At 40.6% G+C, this 23,045-nt stretch overlaps 1 protein-coding gene and 1 long non-coding RNA gene across 10 annotated transcripts in view; one reads left to right on the top strand and one right to left on the bottom strand.

The window, feature by feature from the left end:
• Positions 1-23,045, top strand: part of LOC124955227 — a 184,765-nt gene that overhangs the window by 14,604 nt on the left and 147,116 nt on the right. The gene's annotated exons all lie outside the window — the stretch shown is intronic.
• Positions 1,091-23,045, bottom strand: part of LOC124955223 (LIM domain only protein 3-like) — a 74,743-nt gene continuing 52,788 nt past the window's right edge. For all 7 annotated transcript variants that reach the window (XM_047509361.1, XM_047509362.1, XM_047509363.1 and 4 more), the window contains 2 exons: positions 8,174-8,327; positions 1,091-2,050 (listed from right to left, as the gene is read on the bottom strand). In XM_047509361.1, coding sequence (XP_047365317.1) covers positions 1,892-2,050; positions 8,174-8,327 — 313 coding nt within the window. In that variant the 3' untranslated portion in view covers positions 1,091-1,891. The remainder of the gene's footprint in view (positions 2,051-8,173; positions 8,328-23,045) is intronic.

Below are 23,045 nucleotides of genomic sequence, written 5' to 3'. Positions count from 1 at the left end.
GAAGCTCAAAAGTAGAAAGATGCGAGTAAAGTACAGAAAAGAAGAAGAAGCTCTAGTCGATATTATATGTATATATGTATATACATAAGATCGAAAAGAGAATCATTATACGTTTAAAAAAGAACATTTCTCTCGATATTTAAATGTATTATTTATAAAAGCAACTTTCGTTTCATGCATAGGAAAGATCTTGGACGGAATAATTCCGCATCGAAAGGAAAAATCACATTCGCAACTTTGGCCCGAACAGTATCCCAAAGTATATCTGTTAAGGAGAGATAATATGTATGGGGAAAAAAGAAAAAAAAAAAAAAAAAAACAAACAAAAAATAAATATGATCTGTCAGAAACGAAAAAAAAAGTATTTTATGAACAGGAACGATCTTTGACGGAATAATTTCGTTTACGTTCTTCACGTTCGAAATAAAATCCCGTTCTCGTTCTCGATCGGAGCGATGAGAATGATAGGTCCCTTTTTCTGGATAGCTGTTATCGCGATCGGAGAAAATTTCTTCGGAGAGTAGGTAGTAGGTCCGACAAATCCCCGAAGCGTATGGTGCCAGAGAAACGCGGAAGAAATAAAACATTTTCTCTCTTCTTTCTCTCCAGGGCGATAGTGCGCCGGCAGTTTTGCGGAGCGGACCGAACTTTCCGCATAACTCAGCCTCGTTATCTGACTCGCAAATAAGGCAACGGAAAAGTTCGCGACATCAATCCGGCCCTCTGTCGGGAGATTCGAAGTTGAAACAATGCTTAAGTCACCCTATAACGTATGAGCCCCAAGAGGGTGGCACACGAGAAAGACAGAGACGAAGAGAAAGAGAGAGAGAGAGAAAGAGAGCCAATCGTTCGTGCTAACGTTTTCAAGCTCGATCTTCCAACTTACGATTCCGTTCGATTCGATATATCATCGTTCTGCCTATCATCTTTTATGATTATTTCTTTTTCTCTTTTTTTTTTCTACTTCGCCAATTTTCACCGTGATTTAGATTTCATTTGGAATGGTATCGTAAAGATTTATAGATTTACCTACGTGTACCAGGATCCTTAGTTATACCTGAAATGAATAATTAAATGATCGTCTCTCGTCAACAATAAAATGAAATGATTTTATTCCTTGAATAATACATACATCGGTGTTACAATTAATTCGTTCGTCTAAAATTCAACAATGTAGGGTATACACCTTCGTCTCTTTCCTCCTTTTCTTCTTTTTCCTTTTTCTTTCTTTCTTTTTTTCCTTTTTTTTTTTTTTCCTTCTATACACTTCGTTAATTATCCTTTCACCGGTTATATGAGACAATTCGTAATCGAAGAAGTCGAACAGTCGATACACTTCGAAAAAAGCACCATTATTATCGTTATTATCTTTCTTTATCCTTTTCCTAAAGATAATACTCGTACTATCTACAGAACGAAATCGCTCTTTTTTCTTTTTTTTTTTTTCGTTTTTCTTTTTTCCAAAAAGAAAAAAAAAATAAAAATAAAAAAAGAAAAGCGCTAAAGGGATCGCAAATGATCGATTTTATCAGCTTTTCACCGGCATGTAATCGCGATCTTTCCTTGCTTTCGTTTCCTCGTATGATCGATAGATCGTAGCCGATCTTAGCGTGGGAACTCAATCGCGACGAGTCTCTTCTCTTCTCTTTGCAAAAAATCTCACGACGATTTCCATCATCCTTTTTATCTCTTCTCGAACCGATGACGATGCTCCGAATAAAACGGAAAAACGAAACGGACCGATAGCAACGACGATAAACTACGCACTCTCGCGATTCGACATATATATATTATTTAGATATATATATGTTTGTTATTCTTGTATGTTAAGTTTAGGTGTTAACATAGGTAGTAGGCGTAGACGCGTGTATATCGGCGCTTATTTCGTTTGTCATTTGGCATCGTACGGTGCTTGCGCATTGATACCATTTAAATTATTCATGGGGTTCAGGACGTTGTGAGCGCTCGATGTAGCCGGTGCTGGATATCCATTGTGGTTATGGGCTGTTTCCCCATTCGCCTGTCTCGGAGGACCTCCAGCAGGTACCGTCTGAAAGATAAAAGAGAGATCGTACGATTATTGCCTATATCGTTTCTTTTCTTAAAAAAGAAAAAAGAAGAAGAAAAAAAAAAAAAGAAAGAAAAGGACTTTTTAATACTGCAATCTTTGACAGTCGATGTTTTTTCTTGTTTTTTTTTTTTTCGTACGATTAATAGATACACGAAAATAACCGGTTCATTCCTTATTATTTCAATTTAATCTCTAATAAATTCGTTATCTTCTTTCTTGTAAAATTGTATTTACTCTCAGACGGGATAACTCTATTCGGTCGTTTCTCTTTCGTTCGACCCTCTTGTTCCTTCCTTCCTTCCTTCCTTCCTTCCTTTCTTCTCTCTCTTTCTCTCTCTCTCTCTCTTTTCGTCCTTTTACCTACTTACTTCTGTCTCTATCTCGAGACTGTATTAATGTAGAAGCTAGAGAGGGATAGAGAATAAGAGGAGATGCTGCACGGATAGGTAAGTGCCGTTGAAAACTTTCAACTTCCTATCTTTCTCCCTTCTCTCTCTCTCTCTCTCTCTCTCTCTCTCTCCATTTCTCTCTATCTCTTTTTACCCTTCAACGTCTTCCAACACTCCCTTTCTCTCGGTTTCTATAGTAAAGGTGTTAAATTATACAGGCTTAAAATTCGGCAGACCGTGCGACTCCCTCTTGACGAAACAACGGATCTTCCCACGGCTACGTCTTACTTTACGAACACTCGCGAGTCGATCGTACTAATTTAACTACGACAACGAGTCGACTTGAACAAGAAGAAGAAAAAGAGAAGAACTCGGCTTTTCTTTCATTTTCTTTTCTTCCCTCTCGATCAGTTTCATAGAAACTTTCTACATCATCAACTTTCTATATATTTTATTATATATATATATATATACACGACAATGAAGTCTGCTTACAGTTTTTTCCATGAATTTTTCCGGCTCTTGAATCCTCGAGAAGGAATAGCTAGAACGCGCAAGTAAGAGTCCAAGTAATTAACTCGTAAATAATTACGATAAAAATGACAAAGCGTCGCGAAAGAAATGCTTTATCGTTCCATTGCCGCTAGCAAGGGTGACTCTTTCCTCGCAGAAGAAATCCCTAAATCTTAACCGTAGCGTGAGAACCCTTTCCAAAAGCTTATTTTCTCTCTCTCTCTCTCTCTCTCTCTTTTGCCGTCTTCTTTTCGAGCTATCTCTCTTTCTCTTTCCATCTAAACGAGTTCCGGTTCGTAATTAAGAAATCTTCATGGAAGGCGACGGAGACCACCGTCCTCTCTTTCTCTCTCTCTCTCTTTACTTACCATGGGTTAAATTAAGTCTATGACTTATTCAAGTTTTATCTACAATTGCCAGAGGAGGAATTGCCATGGCGTGGATTTACTGCCGACATTGTAATCAAACGGCACGCGTTTTCAGTACTCCGAGCCACTTTGGAAAGTTTCTTGGACCACTTAGGTACATGCATATCATACTACATAGATTCTTATGTTTCTATGTAAGAAGGAAAGAAGGGAAAAGTTATTTAACTCGATCGTGACGAATTAATAACGTTGATTATTAATATTGACGATGAAATTATCAGACTTTTTGATTAATACACATTCGATACGTTTTTGATCGAAACACGTATGGAAAAAAAGAGAGAAAGAGAGAAAGAAGGTAAGTAAGTATTTGTGTCGTTTGTTAAAGAACATATATCCCTTGTTGAAATCAAATGGAAGGTTGAGATAAAAGATGTACTGAATCGAAACGCGTTCATTTGTCGTTTCCCCTTCTTAATACCTAGTCGGCAAGAGGAAAAATCTTTTCTCTCTTTCTTTTCTTCTCTCTTTTCTCTATGTAGAAGTCGTTAATGGCACGTTACACGCACGAAGTCTCCTCCTCCTTTACGTCTTTTTCTTCTCCTCCTTCTTTCTCTTTTTCTTTACCCAACTCCTCCTCGTTCCTCTCTAATTCTTCTTCCTCGTCGTCCTCCTCCTCCTCCTCCTCCTCCTCCGTTTTCCTTCTTCAGAAGAGGATTCTAGCCCGCGAATAAGACATTAATCGCAAAGGCGAAGGCAGTTTGCAAGCGACGGTAAATGCGGCCCACCAGGAGGGTGCCTGTTGGAGTTCGAGAAGGGGAAAAGCTTTCTCTCTCTCTCTTTCGTTTGCTCGCTTTGTGAAAGGGAGAAAGGAGGAGGAGGAGGAGGAGGGTGCCGAGAATCGCGTGTCATTTGTCCGTTGATCTCCTGTGGCTGGGAACAGTCCAGGTGTGTGGCTGCGTTTGGCCATTCCTTCGTGCCTTTGCTTTTCTTGCGCGCAAAAATTAGCACCATCGTCGGATCGGAATTAGCCGTGGTATCATTATCCATTTCCTTTCAGGAATTCTTTTAGAAAGAGATAGAGAGAGAGAGAGAGAGAAAGAAAGAGAGAGATTTTTTATTGCTTGATATACTTATTCCTATTCTTTAATTAATAGATTTCATTATAATCGGTTGATTAGATTTGGAAATCTCACAAAGAAGGTTTATTCACTAGTTACTGCTTATAACGTGCTCCAAGTTGATTCCCAACTAAACTCATAATCACGCGTAAGCTCGCAACCTGCCCTTTCCCATGAGAGAGAGAGAGAGAGAGAGAGAAAGAGGAAGAGAGAGAGAGAGAGAGAGAGAGAGAGAAAGAGAGTCTTCTACGTGCTCACGTAAAATTTAGTCCGTATACGAGGTAGCTCGTAATAATGAGCTCGTTAAAGGAATAATCTACACGCTAGGTATCATTAATAAATGTAATATTTCTTTTGACATACATAGATATATTTATGTTCAAAAGAATATCGACACGCGAATATTAAACAAATATCATTTAATTTAATTTCAATTTGAGTTTTTAGTTCTTAGTCGAATGAATTACCTTTCTCCTTTGGTTTGGATCTAATCGTCTAGAAGACGCGTATAGAAGACATCGTAATACCTTATTCCCTGTACGATTTCCATGGTGCACATTGATCCTCTTAAATTCCCATGTACCCGCCGTCTTGGCATTAGCATATTATCTCACCTCTCAAAGTCCTCCCACCATTACTACCTCCTCTACCTCTCTTGGTCTCTTGGCGATGCCACCCTTTTCCTTCTATATCTCCCTTACTCTTACTCTTTCTTTCTCTTTCCCTTCCTCCCTCTCTCTCTCTCTCTCTCTCTCTCTCTCTCTCTGATTCTCTCGTCGTTCTTCTCCGTCTTTCCCTCACCCACCTTCTTATTCGACCCTCTGATTCGCGAAGGACTTTACAGACACTCGAGAGTTTGTTTTAAAACTCAGATAATCGTTTCGAAATTTCTCCCCTTCTCTATCTTCCTCTGTCTTTCTCCGTTTCTCCTTCGTACTACCCTTTCCTCTTACTTCTTCAAGGCGAACCTCGCTCGTTCCGCATTGCGCCGGATCCCAAGGGGAAAATTAGATCGAAATAAAAGTTCTCGGGGAATTTTAAGCGCGTTACGTTCGTCTCCTTTCCTACGATCGAACTTTCTTCTCAGGGATTTCAATGATTTCCTCGCATTCTGTATGTATATCTCTCCAATGCGAAAATTCATTATTAGACATGTTATAAACCTATATGTCGATTCGATGTTACAATTTTTTTTTCTCTCTCCTTTTCTTTTTCTTTCTTTTTTTTTTATTTTTTATCGAAACGTATCAATTTTTCGATCGTTGCTCGAATAAGGCACATCATTAAACGCTTACTTCATTGATTCAAAGGGCGAGGGTCAAGAAATACGAGTTTACGAGGAAGGATCCTAATTCGATTTATCGAGGGCGATGACTAAACTGTTCTCTTCTTTTCTTTTCCCCTCTTTTAGCAAAAGGGATCTCGTCGAGTTATACGTAAACCGTGCGCATTCTGGCATTATTTAGAACTAGCTAACCACACGTAGAAAAAGAGAAGGAAAAAGAAAAACGGATCCTTTAGAAGCTTGGTGGGTGGTTATAGAGAGGCTCTTGCCTAAGAAAGATCGGGACAGCTGCCTGTGTTCTCAGGCAATCAGAAAAACTACCCTCTCTTCCCCTCTTTCGCTGAACGCTTGGTAGTAGTCTCCTTTCCCACCCCCCGTAGCCACGGCTTAAGGAGGGTACAAACAGGGTGGCAGCTGTCTCAACGACGCCGAGAACCCTCTTCGCGGTTTTTAAGAACCTTAACGCTTTCCTCTTCCCTTTCATCTCTCTCTCTCTCTCTCTCTCTTTCGTTTTTAACTGAACTCCTTTTTTAACGTATCTTCATGATAGTTGAATCCTCACGATGTTAACGTTACGTTCACGAGCCATCGAACTCTGTCGCGAAATGTCAGATAGGCGATCGATCCCGAACGATTTTGCTGTGGTGGTGGTATATAACGTCGAGGGTTTGTCTCGAATACTCACCCTTCTCTGCGATGATATCACGAAGGTATTCACGCTCAAGGAACGAGATGTCAAGAGGGATCGTGTCAGGAGGCTTAGTCTAATAGATGCGCCAAAAGGACATTAGCATGCTACGCTCGGTCTATCGACATTAGCTTCTTTCCTTCGACGATTTTTTATTTCTCTTATCGGTCATTTATAACCACGTGAAATTCTTCGAATCGTAAGATACCCCATTGTCATCGTTTTCTCTATTATTCTTTTCAAGCTCTGATAGTCTATTATTCGAGAGTAATAATAAAAACTCGATGAAACATAATGCAAAGTCTCTTCTCGTCGATCGTTAAATTTCATTTTAATTAAACGCGCACCCTGGACGCAGGAAGATCGCTGATACATACATGCGTACATAGACATGCATACACGTAAGCGTTTAGTTTACTTGGGAACACTTACGTGGCACAGAAATAGAGTCGCAAGGGTTACCAACCCCGTTGTTACATGCGGCTCGTCGACAGGGCGAAAGGAAAGGGAAAGGGAAGAAATTTGCATATTATAAGTAGTACACGTTACCGAGACTACTGATATCATCTCAGGCAACGGGGACCTCGTTACTTTCTGCATGCTTATTATTCGAGTGTGTGTTAACTATTCACGACCTTCGACCAGAATACGAGAAGAGAGTACGAGAAATAAAAAGTATTCTTTTCTTTTTTTGTTTCTATTTTTTTTTTCTTTCCTTCTATCTTTCTTCTATCTTTTTTCTTTTTTTTTCTTTCTTTTTTCTTTCTTTTTTCTTTCTTTTTTCTTTTCTTTTTCTTTTCTTTTTTTTTTTCTTCTTTTTATCATCCCGCTGTAATCGGATAGCAAAGATCGAAAAATCTTTAAACATCGTATCGGTATAAATTCTGCAATACGTGACGTCAAAGGGTAAGAGAGAAGATCCTTGCAAGACGGAACTAGGATTAAGTAGATCTGATCCTTGTTGGGTCGGACACGCCGAGGTCCTTCCGTGCGCCTGAGGCTTAAGATATTGTTTTGAAGCAGAGGCTGTTGCTTTAGGATAATCAAGAAGACGTAATCCTAAGAGACTTAGCGTCGATGAGTTCATAATTCCGGACGTTCTCTTTTACTTTTTCCTCCCTTTGAAGTTTGTCTTTATTATACGTCGATTATTTTTTTTTTTTAAGCTCTCTCTCTCTCTCTTTCTCATCGAAGAGGAAAGAGCCGATAAATTTTGAAATATTTCGTTCGGTAGATCGTGTACCACCTACGTCGTCTTTACTTCGTTTAATTCCATTCTAATACCTCTCGACGATCCTTTACGAAGAGAAAATTCTTTCGCACGTTCCAACTACCAGGTAGCAGAGGAGGCACCGATCGTTAAGGCATGCGGACGGCGTGGCTTGCTTAACGGTCGAGCTTAATTAATAAGGACACGCGATATCCTAAGTTAGAAGACGTTGCTAGTACGGTAAAGCATAGCCGAAGCCTCGAGGGAGTCCTTTGTTGTCGAGAGGGTCAGGATGAGCGACCTGCCACTTTAACCCACCTTAAGGGATTACGTCTTGAGGAGTTTCCGAGTCTCCTTCTACTCCTCATTTTCCTCTTACGATGGCCTAACTCGTACTACGCCTCTCGTTACTTCATCGTTCACACTTCTACCACACTCGTCATCCTCGGGGTTATATATCTCTGAATAATATCTGTCTGTTCATCCGGGCGCTTTTTTTTTTTTTCCTTATTAATCAATTTTACTTACTTGAGGTTGAAGATGCGTGACCTGTCTTTTAATATGCGCTAAAGTATCGTTCGGCGGAGGATGCGGCATGTTGGCGAAATAGACTCTCTCCTTGTAATGATACTCGCAGAGAATCTTATTCTCATAGAGATAAAACTGATCGCCCACGCAAAATCTGCAATTAGAAAGAGATAGATTTGTAATAATGGCCAAGTTTCAGATCGGAATCGATTATACAGATTTTCTCTTTGATCGATTATACATCAATCGTCGATCTAAGACAAAGTAGGATATACTTAGAGAACGTTGTCGGAGTCTCATCGAAATGGATTTGCAAAGTTTTCAAACGGAAACTACGGCAAGGAATTTCTCCTATCGAGACAGAGAGAGAGAGAGAGAGAGAGAGAGAGAGAGAGAGAGAGAGAGAGAGAGAGAGAGAGAGAGTCTGTACAAGCTTGGCGGAGCAGTAAAGCGTGCTAATTCCGTTTAAGACCGCTTTCCGTTCTGCTCCGCCAAGGAAATTGCGAGAAAATAAAAACAAGGAGCGAAGTGGCAGCGGCTCTCTCCCCTTCCACCTTTCCTCCTCTCCCCCTCCCCCCTCCCTGTACCCCAAGCCTTACGGCTTCTGGCGCGTTTCCGCAACTCTTCGAGCTCCTTTAGATGTAAATTTCCAGTCGATTCGCGGAGCAAAACTACTCCGAGTTCTCGGATTGCCGGCGAGTCAGTTTCGCACGAACGACCTATACAATCTCAAGGCGAAACCCACTTGCATTATTCCTTCTCTTTACTTTTTCTTCCGCTCTTTCTTATTCTTTTATTTCATATACATTAATAAACGAGATACCGTATAATCGAGACGCCGTAACCCATAGAAAAAATGGTAAGTTTCTTTTAGGATGGGAAAAAAATAATTAATGCAAAAGGCGAATTTAAACGAATACGAGGGAGAAAAAAAAATATTACTCGATCCCGCGTTATTATCCACGTGTCCTATATGTCAAAGATCATAAATAGAATCGCATATCTTTTACGAGGGAACCCATCAAAGCTCGTCGTACTTTTTTAAAATTCGAAGTACGAGACACGAGGATTTTCGAGTAATCTGCCATGGATGTATATCTATAGGTATATCTATCTGCTGGCGTGGAGGAGGAGGGGGGGGGGAGGGGTACGCGTAGAAGAACGGTGCGGGTACACGCGGATTTCGAGATGGCGCAGAGGTAGAAACGTGCTCGGTTTGCGATATCAGAGAAATAAGCTTGCCACGAGGGTTATACGCATCGACCAACTGTCGCACCACCGTCGACGTCCGTGCCGCCGCTACTGCTGCTTCTGCTGCTGCTTTTGCTACTCGCCCAAGCCCTTTAAAATCAAAGATTTCGCATTTTTCCTTTTTATTGCCGGTTTAAAAGTCAATTTTTCTCTTCTATACGCGCACAGGGCTCTCTATCTCTCTCTCTCTCTCTCTCTCTCTCTCTCTCTTACATAGTCCCTATCCGCGTTTTTCTTTTTCTTTCTCGAGTGTCCGCAAGAGGGACGTTATGCGGAAAATGCTAAAGAGGCACGGAACGACGATCGTAAGGGGGTGGTGGTCGCTTTTCGACAGACACCGCTGCGCCAGGAGAAAGAGAAAGAACGAGAGGAGATGCCGAAGGGATCGAGGATCCACGAGGGACTCGAAAATCGTTTCGCCCAGGATCCATACCCGTGTTGAAATTCTTAGCAGGTAGCTCGAACATCACTCTCCGTAAGTGCCTGAGGTATACCGCTTCGTGCCACCGTACCACGTGGCACTCGCAAATTTACAAAGAACTTGTACTTTGATAATCTTGTAAAAACCTAACTGAAATATATCAAACGCACTCTCTCTTCTTCTCTCCGTTTTGACTTATTTCGAAATCGGATACGAGTAAGAACGGACGATCGTGTATTTTTCAAGTAATAAAAAATATATTTTTTCCTTCAAAGTCGATGGTACACGGAGTTAGGTACACGTAGCTCTTTACGTACGTAGAGATACCTACGAACATATTCCGTATTCAACGGATGTGCCGGTTCCGTTTTTAGATCCTGTTTGGGTTTTATGTCAGGATTTCTGTCGAGTGGTTTATACCGGCGCTTATGTAAATGCAGACGTGATTTTTTTTCACCACCTAGCCACCACCTCGCTTGCATCGGTATGGTGGATATTACGTATATATGTATATATCTATACCTAAATATATATATATATATATTTAGGTATATTTAGTATATATGTGTTTTCGGGCATCGCTAGCGAGATATCATTTTCTTCGGAAAGACGACATCTTTGCGGATTTAAACTACATCCAGATTTTCCCAAATCCTCTCCCTCTCCCTCTCACGCGTTCATTTTATTGCAAGGAGTGCAAACGCCTCGAGAAATTTCTTCTCTGCTATTCGATTTTCTTTCTCCCTTGTGTTTTCTCTCTTCTAATTCGATCGCCATTTCGAAAGGGTAATCGGAAGAAGGGTGGTAGGAAGGGAGAAGAGAAGATCTGAACGATCGGAACGTCGAACATGGACCTCCATAAAAAGCAATGCTCAACCGTAACGCGGTACGATAAGTACCGCGTCGCGAGCTAAAATCGATCCTCCAGGGTGGTTGGTCGGTCTCCAGTCGTACACCATAAAAAGGGAACATTAGAGAGAGAAAGGAAAGTATAAGCGTTTCTCTGTGATACCGCGAGAAAGAAGATAGGGAAACGTTGCTGATGGTAGGCAGAAGGTGGTGGGAGAAGCCAGCCCTCAGGGCTTTAGCCATCTCTTTCTAACGCTCTTTATATAACGTATAACGGTGTTATGATTTCGCGCCTAGATATGCGACGTGTCTGCCGATAAACGAGTATTTTTTCTCCTCCTCCTTCTTCTTCTTTTTTTTTTTTTTCCTTTTTAACTTTCTCCCGTATCGTCGCCGCTAAATACTTTGGACATTAGGATATTTCGTTGAATATTGAATATCGATATGACAGGGTGACGTTTTTTATTATTACTTCCTTGTTTTTCTTTCTGTTCTATTTTATTTTATTTATTTATTTATTTATTTTTTTTTTTTTTTTTTTTTTTTTTTTATAAAGCGTCACACGGAATAAAAAAGTAGCAACGCGAATAATCGCAAAATCGTTTCGAGGAAAGCGTTAAACGTTCTCTACGGTGTATAGCCTTCGCTAAGTCGAGAAGGAAGCCTCGGAGTTTCGTCGGCAAACAGAGCGAGCTTCGGGACTCGAAGAAAAGGGGTGAGAAGGACGTGGGAATGAGAGGGAACGAAAGGAGCTTGCGGGCGAGAAACCCCAAACGGCAACACTTTGGCCATAGTCAAGATTCTACTGGGTTTGGTGAGCGAGTAGTCGTGGCACCTCTGAAGGGGGTCCTAGAGAATAAATTTCCTACTTGATCAAGGCACGAGAAGCAGAGACAGAGAGAGAGAGAGAGAGAGAGAGAGAAGAGTTGAAGAAGACGCCTGTACTCACGGTACTTGCTTCGCGTTCTTACTCAATTTGCATCAAACTATAGAGAGACAAGCAAGCAGGCAGGCAGGCAGGCAGGCAGGCCTGCTTTTCTATTCTCTGGGAGGTTCTGCCACCTGATGGAGGAGGTGATTCTGCAACCTCCCTCTACCCACCATGTCTAACTCCTCTACCTCATATTTCGCTTCAAGCAGAGAGCCCTACTGCCGAGACTAACGCGTTTAGTAGAGACTCGATTCCCTAATCAGATCTTCCGACGGCAGTCGAGGGTTTCTAAGGTGCTGCTAAGTGTGAAGTTAATGGAGTCAAGACGCCGTTCCTCCTCTATCCGGAGGAGGCCAACGAGAATCACTCGGGATGTAGGTAGGCGAAGCCACCGTTTGTTCATTATTTATCATCGAAAGTGGTTAACTTTCCTCGTAGATTCATCCTTTATATATGCGATCCAACGTATCTAATCTTGAAAAGTTTATTTGATTAAAATGATTAAAAATGATTGGCGATAAAAAGAAAATCGCTTGTTCTATATGGAAATATACACATACACACACCCACATACATATATATATATATATATATGTATATCTTTCTCTTTCGAAAAGAGAGTTTGAAATCGACACTCGAACGTTTATCGAGTCCCCTGACATAAATCAATTCGTTTACCTGCGAGAGACATTACCGCTCTTTAGTCTCGATATTAATAGCGCCTTGGGTATCGATAAAGCGACGTATTCGTATCGCTCTGCTAGCTCGTTATAGACTCGAATAGATAGGTAAATGCTTTATTTGTCGCCCTGGGATAGAATCCTGAGAGAGAGAGAGAGAGAGAGAGAGAGAGAATTGCAATTTATTTATGCTCTTCCCCCGTACCCACGACACTCACTCGAACAGTGAGCGACACAAATAATAAATGAACGTAATCAATTCAACGTTCGATAGTAGGTACGTGAGTTTGCATCGTCATTGGCGTTAGACAAACAAAACTCGATAATCTCGACTATCGTTATCGACCGAAATCTTTTTATAATATTATTATTTCGATATAACAATAGAAATGAGCCTCTAGACGTCGGTACGATCGCATTTTATGTCGAACAATTCGTCTCTCGTGCTTTATGGATATTGGGTTGATTTCATGAATAACAGCTGTTATTATTAAAAATAAAACGTCACGTTACGTACGTACGTGAATACGCGTATAATATTTATGGATAAAGACGAGATGTATACGTGTTAGGCACGAAATGTCATTGTTTCACCGATCGAAAACGTCGTCTCATCTCTCGATGTCTCGCAAAGGTTCGTTCGGTTCATTGCTTTGTTTCGATAATGATTGCTTACCTGGCTCGTTCTCCTGTTAATTAATTCAGACTGTCAGGGTATCAAGCAAACCATGGCGCGTTAATTCGATCAGGAGTGAATTCGCTCGGGTTCGACGTGCCTGTGGAAGCAGGATGATGGGAAGAATGAGGAGAACGGAGAGAAGAGAGAGAGAGAGAGAGAGAGAGAGAGAGAAAGGATGCCAGGAGATGGTAGGAGTGAGAAACGACGATGTCGGCGATGCCTTCTCTCGCATCGAGGACAGATTTACGCCGCAGACAGTTGACGTCGCTATCTAAATGTCGCCCCGAGAAAGCCGACACGTCGGACGACGTCACTCGATAATAATACACACGCATACATCGTCTTCATCGTTCGCGAGTTCCTATCTCTCGAGGCAACGTTTCTCGCTTGTCTATCATAATTCCTTGATATCGTAATCGATTATAACCTTTCTTTTATCGCCATTAGATCTAATAATTAACTTTCTATAACACAATTTTTGATCAAATTTTAGATACACTAACGACAAGTCTCGTCGTTAGTGTACCAAGCGATAAAGATTTTTTTAGATTTTTGTTTCTCGTAGGGGAAAAATATCTAATATAGATCGATATATTTTTCCTTTACCTATTTAGATAGAATAATAGATACTTGTTTACGCGTAAACGCACTTTAAATAACAAGATTTTCTTCGTTATTTTCCATAGAAAAGCTACAACATTTGTCATTCCATTAAATGTCGTCTATGAGAAATTAAGGATCGAGCAAACGTAAGCCATATTAATGAGAGAGATTATGCGGAATATTAAGAGTACGATGGATCGTGGGTGCTTAGAATGGGATGACTGTATATTCAGAAAGGGTTGAATCCTTTAGAAAGGATGAAACTGTAATATTTTGCGGAGATAGGGGAAAGGAGGAAAAATAATTTTTTACACTGGCGAACGATACAATTATAATTTTCATCGGTCGATTCTTTCAAAGTAAATATCGCTTTACATACATATATACGTACATATGTACGTAAATATATCGGCATATTGCGTTTCCGTTAGTTATATTTTTCCCGAATACGTCGAACGTCACCGATGAAAATATATTACATTTTGTCGCGGAATCATCGATGGAACGTTTTCATCGATACGTAGCGACTGTATGAATAATAATAATAAAAATAATAATCAAAAGAAAAAAGGAAAGATACAAAAAAAAAAAAAAAAAAAAAAAGAAGAAAAGAGTAATCAAAAAATCTACACACGTAAACGGGAAATATTTATGTTTGAACGTCGAAAATGATATAAACGTTTTGCGATCTTCTCTCCCTAAAGGTGGAGGTGAGTCAATCCGTGTTCGAAATCGAGTCGATTCGAGATAGGACCGAATCGATCGTTCACTTTTTGCGACGAGATAGAAGAAGAAGAAGAAGTTGGAAGAGAGACGGTAAGACGCAATCGCATCAAAGATTATTTCCGCCAATAAAATGAAAGTCGAGTTTCGTCGTGACTCTCTACGAATCGTTTCGGGAGAAAAAGAGAGAGAAAGAGAAAGAAAGAGAGAGGGAGAGAGAGTAAATAAGAAGGAAGAAGAGGGACGAAGGGACAGAGGGAGAGAGAAAGAGGAAGTTGGAAGAAGCGAGGCTGGAGCAATAAATCTACGGTCGCCCGGAGCAGACACTTATCAGTTCTCCAGGATCACCCGCGACATCACGGACTGCGAGAAATGCCCGGCAGGCTCTCATCTCATCTCTTGAAATTGACTCTGTTCTTACTCGAAGACTTTCTCTCTCTCTCTCTCTCTCTCTCTCTCTCTCTCTCTCTCTCTCTCTCTCTCTCTCTCTCTGTCCCTTTCTTAACGCCAATCGCGTGCTATCTCGCCGTCTCTCTTCTAACCTATACATATAACTTTCATCCTTTGTAACATCATTTTTTATTTCGGTCGAATACTTTGAATGACGATCATATTTTTTTTTCTGATTATTATCATGGCTATTAAGGGTGTATAAGTTTGTTATATACAAGTTTGTTGTATGTAGCACCTTTCCATTTGTTCTCTGCTACGTGCTCTTATACTCAAATGCGTATATAATAAGTATGTATGCATGTATCTATGTATGTATATAGGTAGGTAGGTAGGTAGGTACGTGGATAGGAGAATGATACAGCTTATCTCTTCGATGATTATCTCTAACAAAGTAAGCTAGCGAATTTGCGTATTAGTGGTTATCCTCGACAAATTAGTACCTACTATCCTTCTCGAGCGTAACCGTGTTGGTATTATTATACCTGTGTGTTACAGAAGACCATGTGCAGCAGTATCCCAGGTAGAAGCCGAAGTAACTCGGTGAATCAGTGGAACGTAAACTGGATAGGATTAAATATGACTTACCGTAGTACTTAAGTTTCCATCATTAGGTAGCCTCTAGCGATAAAAGCGGCGAGGAGAAGGAGGAGGAGGAGGAGGAGGAGGAGGAAAGGCAAACTTGTTGTAGGGTCGGCTTTCTCTCTCTCTCTCTCTCTCTCTTTCTCTCTCTCACCCTGTCTCTTTCTCGAACACAAGATCGGCCCACCAAAGTTACCATCGTGTCGTAACCTCCGGGCATTGTCAAGGTTTCACTGCCCAAGTTTACCGTCCTTGCGATTAGACCTTACGTAGCTTCTCTAGGATTACCGTAGTCTAACGTAGACTCTCTATGAACTTGTCGATAAAGATCTCTTAGAAAAATCGATTAGTATCGGATTACAATTTTTTTCTTCTCTCGTTTTTTCTCTCTCTTTTCTCTCTTCTTTTTTGTTCGTTTTTTCTTTTTTCCCTTTTTTTTTTTTTTTTTTTTTTTTTTTTTTTCCTTTCATCTTCTTTACTCCAGACAAACGTCAAAACGTTGGGTATATACATTGAAACGTATCCAGGCAAGTGTGGGAGACGTTTAAAAAGCGTTGATTCAATTTTACGCTCAAAAGAGAGTACGTGCTGGTCCCTCAATCCATAGCCTCGACCACTGCGGATGACAGCGATACCGAGGACACGTTGTTACTGACGTTCCTGTAATTTGCCTCGGAAATTAGTAAAGCGTTTTGGTGTAATCGCGTTACGACAACGTGGTATTTACTAGACGAAGTATAATATACATTCGTAACGTTTTCATATCTACAGGAATCGATAGAAATCGATTCGTTTCTTCTCAAGATCAACGTATTTTCTCAAACGGAACGAGAGAGGAGGGAGGGTACCCCCTGAGATCTCCGGAAGGTGTCTTCCGAGTTTCCTAGAAGCCATATACAATCCTGGAGACTACTGCAGCTATTCGAAGGATTAATCAACGAATGGGTCCCACTAGAGTTATCCTTCGGCCTCTGCCACAAACCTGTGCTACACGCATAATTCAAAGTTGTCTTGGTTTACGGTTTAATTACCAAATCTTGTTTGCGAGTTTGGTTAGAGAAATTTCTCAGGATTAACTTAATCATCGTCTTTCGTTCGTTCGATTTCTTTTTTCCTTTTTTTCTTCTTTAGACAGATGCGAAATTACGAGTGGTGTTCACTCGTAAGTTTAATTAAAGTGGCTTATTGAAACGTTCAGTACGAAGGACTGTACGCACGTAGTCCCTTTAGTTTAACAGGAAAATTTCAAGTTGGCGAACCCGCCTTCTCCTTACACATTCGCCTCTCCACCACTTTGACGGCGTTATCTCTTGCAGGGCAGCTTGTTTGACTTCCGGCGGTGTCTCCTCCTGACCGGACACACTTGATAACTGAATAATTCGCTCTACATCTACTGGGGGTTGAAACGAGCCCCAGAAGAGAAGGTAGGAAGGTAAGAGAAGGAGGGATAGAAGTAGCTCGAGTTCGAGGCACCACCGGGCTTAGCTCACCTAATCCTTTCCGTGGAGTTGGCTTTACATTAACCTAAGTCATAGCAACTTGCTAGAAAGCTGCACGTTGACTCCTGAGATATACCGCTCTATAGTCGAGAGATCGTTGAAATCTATAATTTTCCTTTTATTTTTTAGAGTCTCTTTTGATAATCGAAGAGCTTCCCATGACGATAATCCTAGAGGATTTTTCTTCCTCTCTCTCTCTCTCTCTCTCTCATTGTTCCCATTTCGATACGGACAAATCCATCGAAGGTTCGAGGAAAAAGAGGGCTCGATCTTTAGTCGCGTAGTAACGACCATATTTCTCAATAAACAATAAATCAGAGTAGTAAGGTATACCTTCTTGGTCTCTTATAGATCCCATTCCGTCTTTCCTTTTCTTCCATTTACTTTAGCAGAACTATCTCTTTGTCTCTCTCTCTCTCTCTCTCTCTCTCTTTAGCTCTCACTACTCTTCTGCCGCCTTCCGAGTCTCCTAGCCCCATTAATCTATGGTTATCTACGGCGTGTGCCGGATAAGTGCGTCGGAATGAGCCATTTCACCCTTGGGACTTCGAATCCATCCTCCACCCTCGAAAAGTGGAAGGCCGTCCGACTGGAGACTGGCCCTTGGGCATCCTTCTACCCTTCTGATGAGCTGTGCAAAACTTCATCCTTAACGAGCTCGTAACGACGGCTCGTAGCCTATCGAGAAATGAAAATGAAAGTAGTCAAACTATAGTCATTTTATTCACACGGACAATTCTACTTACTCGTTTACGAATTTCTTTTTTGATATATATTTTTATACCTAAGAATTACGTTCATCCTCCCTCCCCCCCCCGCCCTCCAAAGAATTATTTTGACATAGAAATAAGAAACAAAAAGCAGCCAATTCAAATACTAGGCTGAGTATGTTTGAACCTCCCCGGTACAGTGAATAACGCTCGCAGGTTATCTTTTCACCTTCGACGCTCGTAAGTAAAGTGGAAAAGCCACCCCTGTCGGGTACAACCTAACGAACTAAAGAACAATGTTACTTTATATGCGAGCCAGCGACCCTCGGTTTTTCACCCTCCACCTTCCTCCTTCGTTTCCTCCGACGGTAGCTACAACTACGACGACGACGACGACGAAAACCAGAATGAAGAGAAAGAGGAGAGGAAGAGAGAAGGGCAGACTCCTTCCTGTCCTTATCGCCGGAAAAGTTAAGTGGAAGAAAATGCGTCGCGAGTGCGACCAAGCCATCGGAGAAAGTTGAAATTGATGCAGTGGACGAGCCCTTGACTCGTACGAGCTTACGTTGAAAGGCACTCTACTTTGTTGCTACGATACTTTCAAAAAAAAAAAAAAAAAGTTGTACGAACGACGTTACCAAGTCGTTTATCGAGGCACGCGACGAAAACGCGCGTCGATAGCGGCTATGCATCTTCTTTTTTGTGTTCTCTTTTTTCTTCTTCTTTTTTTTTTCTTTTTTTTTTTTTTTTTTTTTTTTTTTTTTTTTTTGTCCTTGCCTACACTTCCCCTTTAACGAACTATAAATCATACTTAAGCGTTTAAGCGTCGAGCTATTAGCGTCATACAGATATCTTATTAATCGATATTACGAACGCGGTTCGTTTAAGAAAAATTCTTTCGCGGCCAATTTGAATCTGAGAAGCTCGTATTATTTTTCAAACAATTTTCTTTTTTCTCTCTATGTAATTAAACGAACTACGTATTTTTACGTCTGGTTAGATAAGATCCCCGTCGCACAGAGGAGAAGTCGAGGTAACGTCCTATTATGACAGCTATGAATAGGATAGGCCTTCAAAATGACGTTAGACGTGACAAGAGACATTATATCCAACAATCTAACTCAGTTTCAGTAGACTAGCTAGCTAGCTAGCTAGATAGCTAAAGAGAAAGAGAGAGACCGCAGGTGTACGTCTGTCGCAGACATTGTGTAACTCAGAAGCCAATGTGTCACCGAGGACTCGGATTGCTCTCCTCGGTTAAACCGTGACCTGCCCGAAACAGGCTGCTTAGCTATTGTTGTGTCGTCTAAGAAGCCGGATCCTCGAGTTAGAATCGTCAAATTTCTATCACGTTGAATCGATTGTTATATACTTTCATTATATCGCTTATCTTACGTAATCCACCATTAACCAAAGTTTCGTTAATTAATTTATATCAATATAATGTCGTTCATTGTTTCCACTGTAATCATGGAAATTATATCGAGGCAGATCTGTAAATTTCATCGTTCTTCGATTAACAATGGATATTAAATCACAAAGACAAATAATTAATACGATTTATATATTCTAAAAAATACGTAATGTCGATATTATCAGATGTGTTATCGGAAGTGACTTCGGTGACTATCGGAATTTGTTGTGTTGTGAAAAAAATAAAGAAAGTAAGAAAAGATTATTCTTAAAAAAAAAAAAAAAAAAAAAGAAAAAAAAAAAAACAGAAAAAAAAGAAGATAAAAGCTTAAAAAATCTCACTTCAACAATGATCTAAATATTTCGACGAAGCAGAGATCAGCAGCACATCGTACGCTATGAAATTCGAGTAATTTTCATTGACAGTAAAAAGCAGCAGGGAGTGATAGCGATTCGGTGGAACATTTTAAACGACTATCATTTTATATCGTCGACCTGGACAAATATTCGCGCATTGTTTCGACGGTGGAACGAACGAACGAACGAACGAACGAACGAACGAATGAACGGTCGGTGTGCGATCGTGACGGAGCACGCCCAGAACCGATTATAAATCGCGAAGGTCGCCGAGCGCGCGCGTCCGATAAATTGGGATTTTATTATCGTTAATAACCAACCGAAATTATTATCCGTTGATATTTACGCCGAGGCTGACCGTTCGAGCTGTGCTACAGCGAACCACCCCTCTGATCCATCCTCATCCCTCGCTTCACCTCCTCTTGCAACCCTCCTATAACACGCTGCTGCTATGTGTTCGAAAATTTTCTCTCTTTCTCTCTCTCTCTCTCTCTCTCTCTCTCTATGTATATATATATATCTATCTATCTATCTATCTCTCTCTTTCTTTCTCGTTCACATTTTGCCCGTTATTTACGCGTCGCGCGCATACGCTTCATACGAACGCTTTTCGCTTCTACGAGGGGCTTACGAATGTTTATTGGCAAAAATTAACGGGCAATTTGTACCGGCCGGCATTGTCGCCGGTAATTATTATTTTATCAACGTTCGTGCGATCGAGAACGAGAGAAAGAGAGGGAGAACGAGCGAGCGAGCGAAAGAGAGAGAGAAAGAGAGAAAGAAAGAGACCGTTCTCCTCTTTCCTACTCTCTTTCACACCACCGTCGGTCGCTGCCGATGGCACTCTTATTATTTATCGGTTTTGCATTCTGCATACCTGTGTACCCGTTCGTTTTCGTTTAGAAATTTGTTGTTTCCTATTATCACTGATAATTAATGCCTTTCTACCGCTCGTATTTTTCGTTGTCCTTTCTTATTTTCCGATCCTTTATAACGTCCCACAAACGTAAGATCTAATTAATAGATATATGAATTAGATTTATATGAAAAAAAAAAGAAAAAAAAAGAAAAAAAAAGAAGTAAAGAAAGAGAAAAATTATTAAAAGATTGGAAAAGCCTTTGTGCAAATTTTTAATTTTATGTAACTCTTCGAATTGAAAAAAGAAAAAGGAAAAGAAAGAAAATAAACGTATCTAAATGATAAAAACTTAATTAAAAATATTACTATTGATATCAGATCGATAATCGATTGGATAGGGTAGCCATTTATATGGTGAACTTTTGATTATAACACGATAATGATCGTAATAGTAAATCTAGGAGGGCAGCGAATAGCCCGCGGGAAATCGTGTTGCTTTCTATAACGATATTTGCAGGAGCCACGCTGCGCGGCAATTTCGGTATCGTTTTATCGTCGCTAGAACGAACAACGTCGGCGAACGCGAAAGCGTGCGCTTATACCCGGTGTTCGTGCATGCACGCGCATACGTTTCAGCGCGTTTTCGAGTGGGCTCCTACCATTTCTCTCTTTCTCTATCTCTCTCTTCCTCACTCCCTGTCTATCTATTTCCCTTTCTCGCATGCATCGGACCAGCCAACGCAGCCGCTTCAGCTAATTTCGTATTTGCTCGATTAATTCCGTGCGTTTAACGGAATTTGATGTTTCGCTAATTATTCTATCGTACCTTTGTTGTAGGTCTCATAGGATAGCCGAGGACGATCGTTCCGAGTTCTTTTTTCTTCTTTTTTTTTTTTTTTTCTCTTTTTTCTTTTTTAACACTCGTATTTTCAACCAATAACTCTTCGCGATAGAAAAAAAAAAAAGAAAGAAAAAAAGGTCGATCTGATAATCATATTACGGCGTCAAATGTGCGCCGCTTGTAATTTCTAAAAAAGGAAACGAAGGAAAATGAAAATATCAGTGTGCAGCACGCATGTACAATCGCCAACTAAAATCTAGTTAGTTTCGTTAACACTTATCGATCCTCCATCTCTTCTAACTCTTCCTCTTTCTTCCTTCCTCGTGGTAGTCGAAAGCGCGACGATAAAACTGCGAAGGAAATTCAACGTCAGGAAAGACGTATACGGGCCCTGGCCTCTCTACTCTAAGAGTTTAAAGCCATGTTTAAGCCGTACGAGGCTTAGACGCGTCTATTCTCTAGCAAGGGCCCTAAACCGGAGATTAAGCCATCACTTTGCATGAGGGCGCTTCAAAAATCCAAGGCTTATATCTAAGCGATGGCGATGTCGACGACGACGACGACGACGACGACGACGACGACGACGAGGAACGAAGGACGACGACGAAGAGAATGAGGACGAGGACGACGAGGCTGCCTTTGCTAATGCTGCGTACCGGCCATGAATTAATTCCGACGTTCGCTCCTATCGCAGCTTTCCTATTTACGACAGCTACACTTTTTTATACACGTCTCTCCGAGAGAGCCAACGCTTAATCACCCGTCCAGATAGATACGTCCAGAGTTCTGAGAAACGAATTAGCTTGAAGATTAATGCTCGACGAGATATTTATACCTAGAATCAGATCGATGTTTTTCTTTCTTTCTTTTTTCTTTTTTTTTTTCTTTCTTTCTTTTTGCTTTGTTTTGTTTCTTTTTCTTCTTATTCTACTTTTTCCCTCTCCCTTCTCCTTCCTTCCTTTCTTTCTTCCTTTTTTTATTTAGGCGTACAAGAATACGTACAACGATTGATCTAGGATAAATGATGAAAGTTTATGTGGTTGCATAGGATGGAGGGGGAATGTATTCTTTTCCAAGTAAAACTCTATTTTTTGCGTTGTCCATTCTTTTTATCAATAGTATATTTTAGGACTGGAAGGGTTGTGCGCTAGGATAGGCAGGAAGTACGAAGGGCGTATAGCAAGCTACCAAACTAAATGGCCCAGCACGTTTTCATCCTCGTGCACGAATATATATACATATATATATATATATACATACATATATATATATATATATATATATATATATATATATATATATATATAGAGCTACGCGTTTACGTGCAACATAGCCAATGATTTATGTATACCGCTAATTACCAGCATGCACTGCACTGTTTTATCCGGCGATCATAGTTTTATTAGGGCAACCTGTGCATTGCGGTATTGTCAGCGCCAAAAGCACCGGTGGCTAACAACGTACACCGGCTGCAGCGTAAACCTTTGCTTTTGTAAACTTCCATTTCTTTCCGCGGATTTTTTTGAGATTGCAAATTTCTTTGGAAATTCGACGACGAAACGATTTTTAAAGAAGAGAGTAACAAAAAGAGAGAGATAGAGAGAGAGAGAGAGAGAGAGAATAAATAAATTAACACATAGAAAAATCGTCGAGTGAATTTCTTTGTTTCGAAAACAATTTTCTGCATTCATCGACAGAATTTATTTATTGGAAATTTTTAACGAATGAAAGAATGATAAGTTTGCGATTGCTTGTCCCATGAATATTCATAAGTGTTACGCGTTTCTATGCATTTTGACATATACATACATAGATACATACATGTGTAGATACGAGATGCGTATCGCGAATCGTTCGAGCGCGAATTTTCATTTATCCCCCGAAAAGTGCTCGAGCTCGAAACGGCGTATGGTGTATGTGTGCGCGATCGGTGAAGCGAAAATCGAGTGCCTGGGAGAGCATCTTCTTCCCTCCGTTATCATCAAGTACCGGACGGATGAAAATTTATACATCATTTTCAAGTG

This window comes from Vespa velutina, chromosome 17 (genome assembly GCF_912470025.1).
Source record: "Vespa velutina chromosome 17, iVesVel2.1, whole genome shotgun sequence".
In the NCBI taxonomy this organism is placed as follows: Eukaryota; Metazoa; Arthropoda; class Insecta; order Hymenoptera; family Vespidae; genus Vespa; species Vespa velutina.
This window is presented reverse-complemented; position numbering and strand designations above follow the sequence as displayed.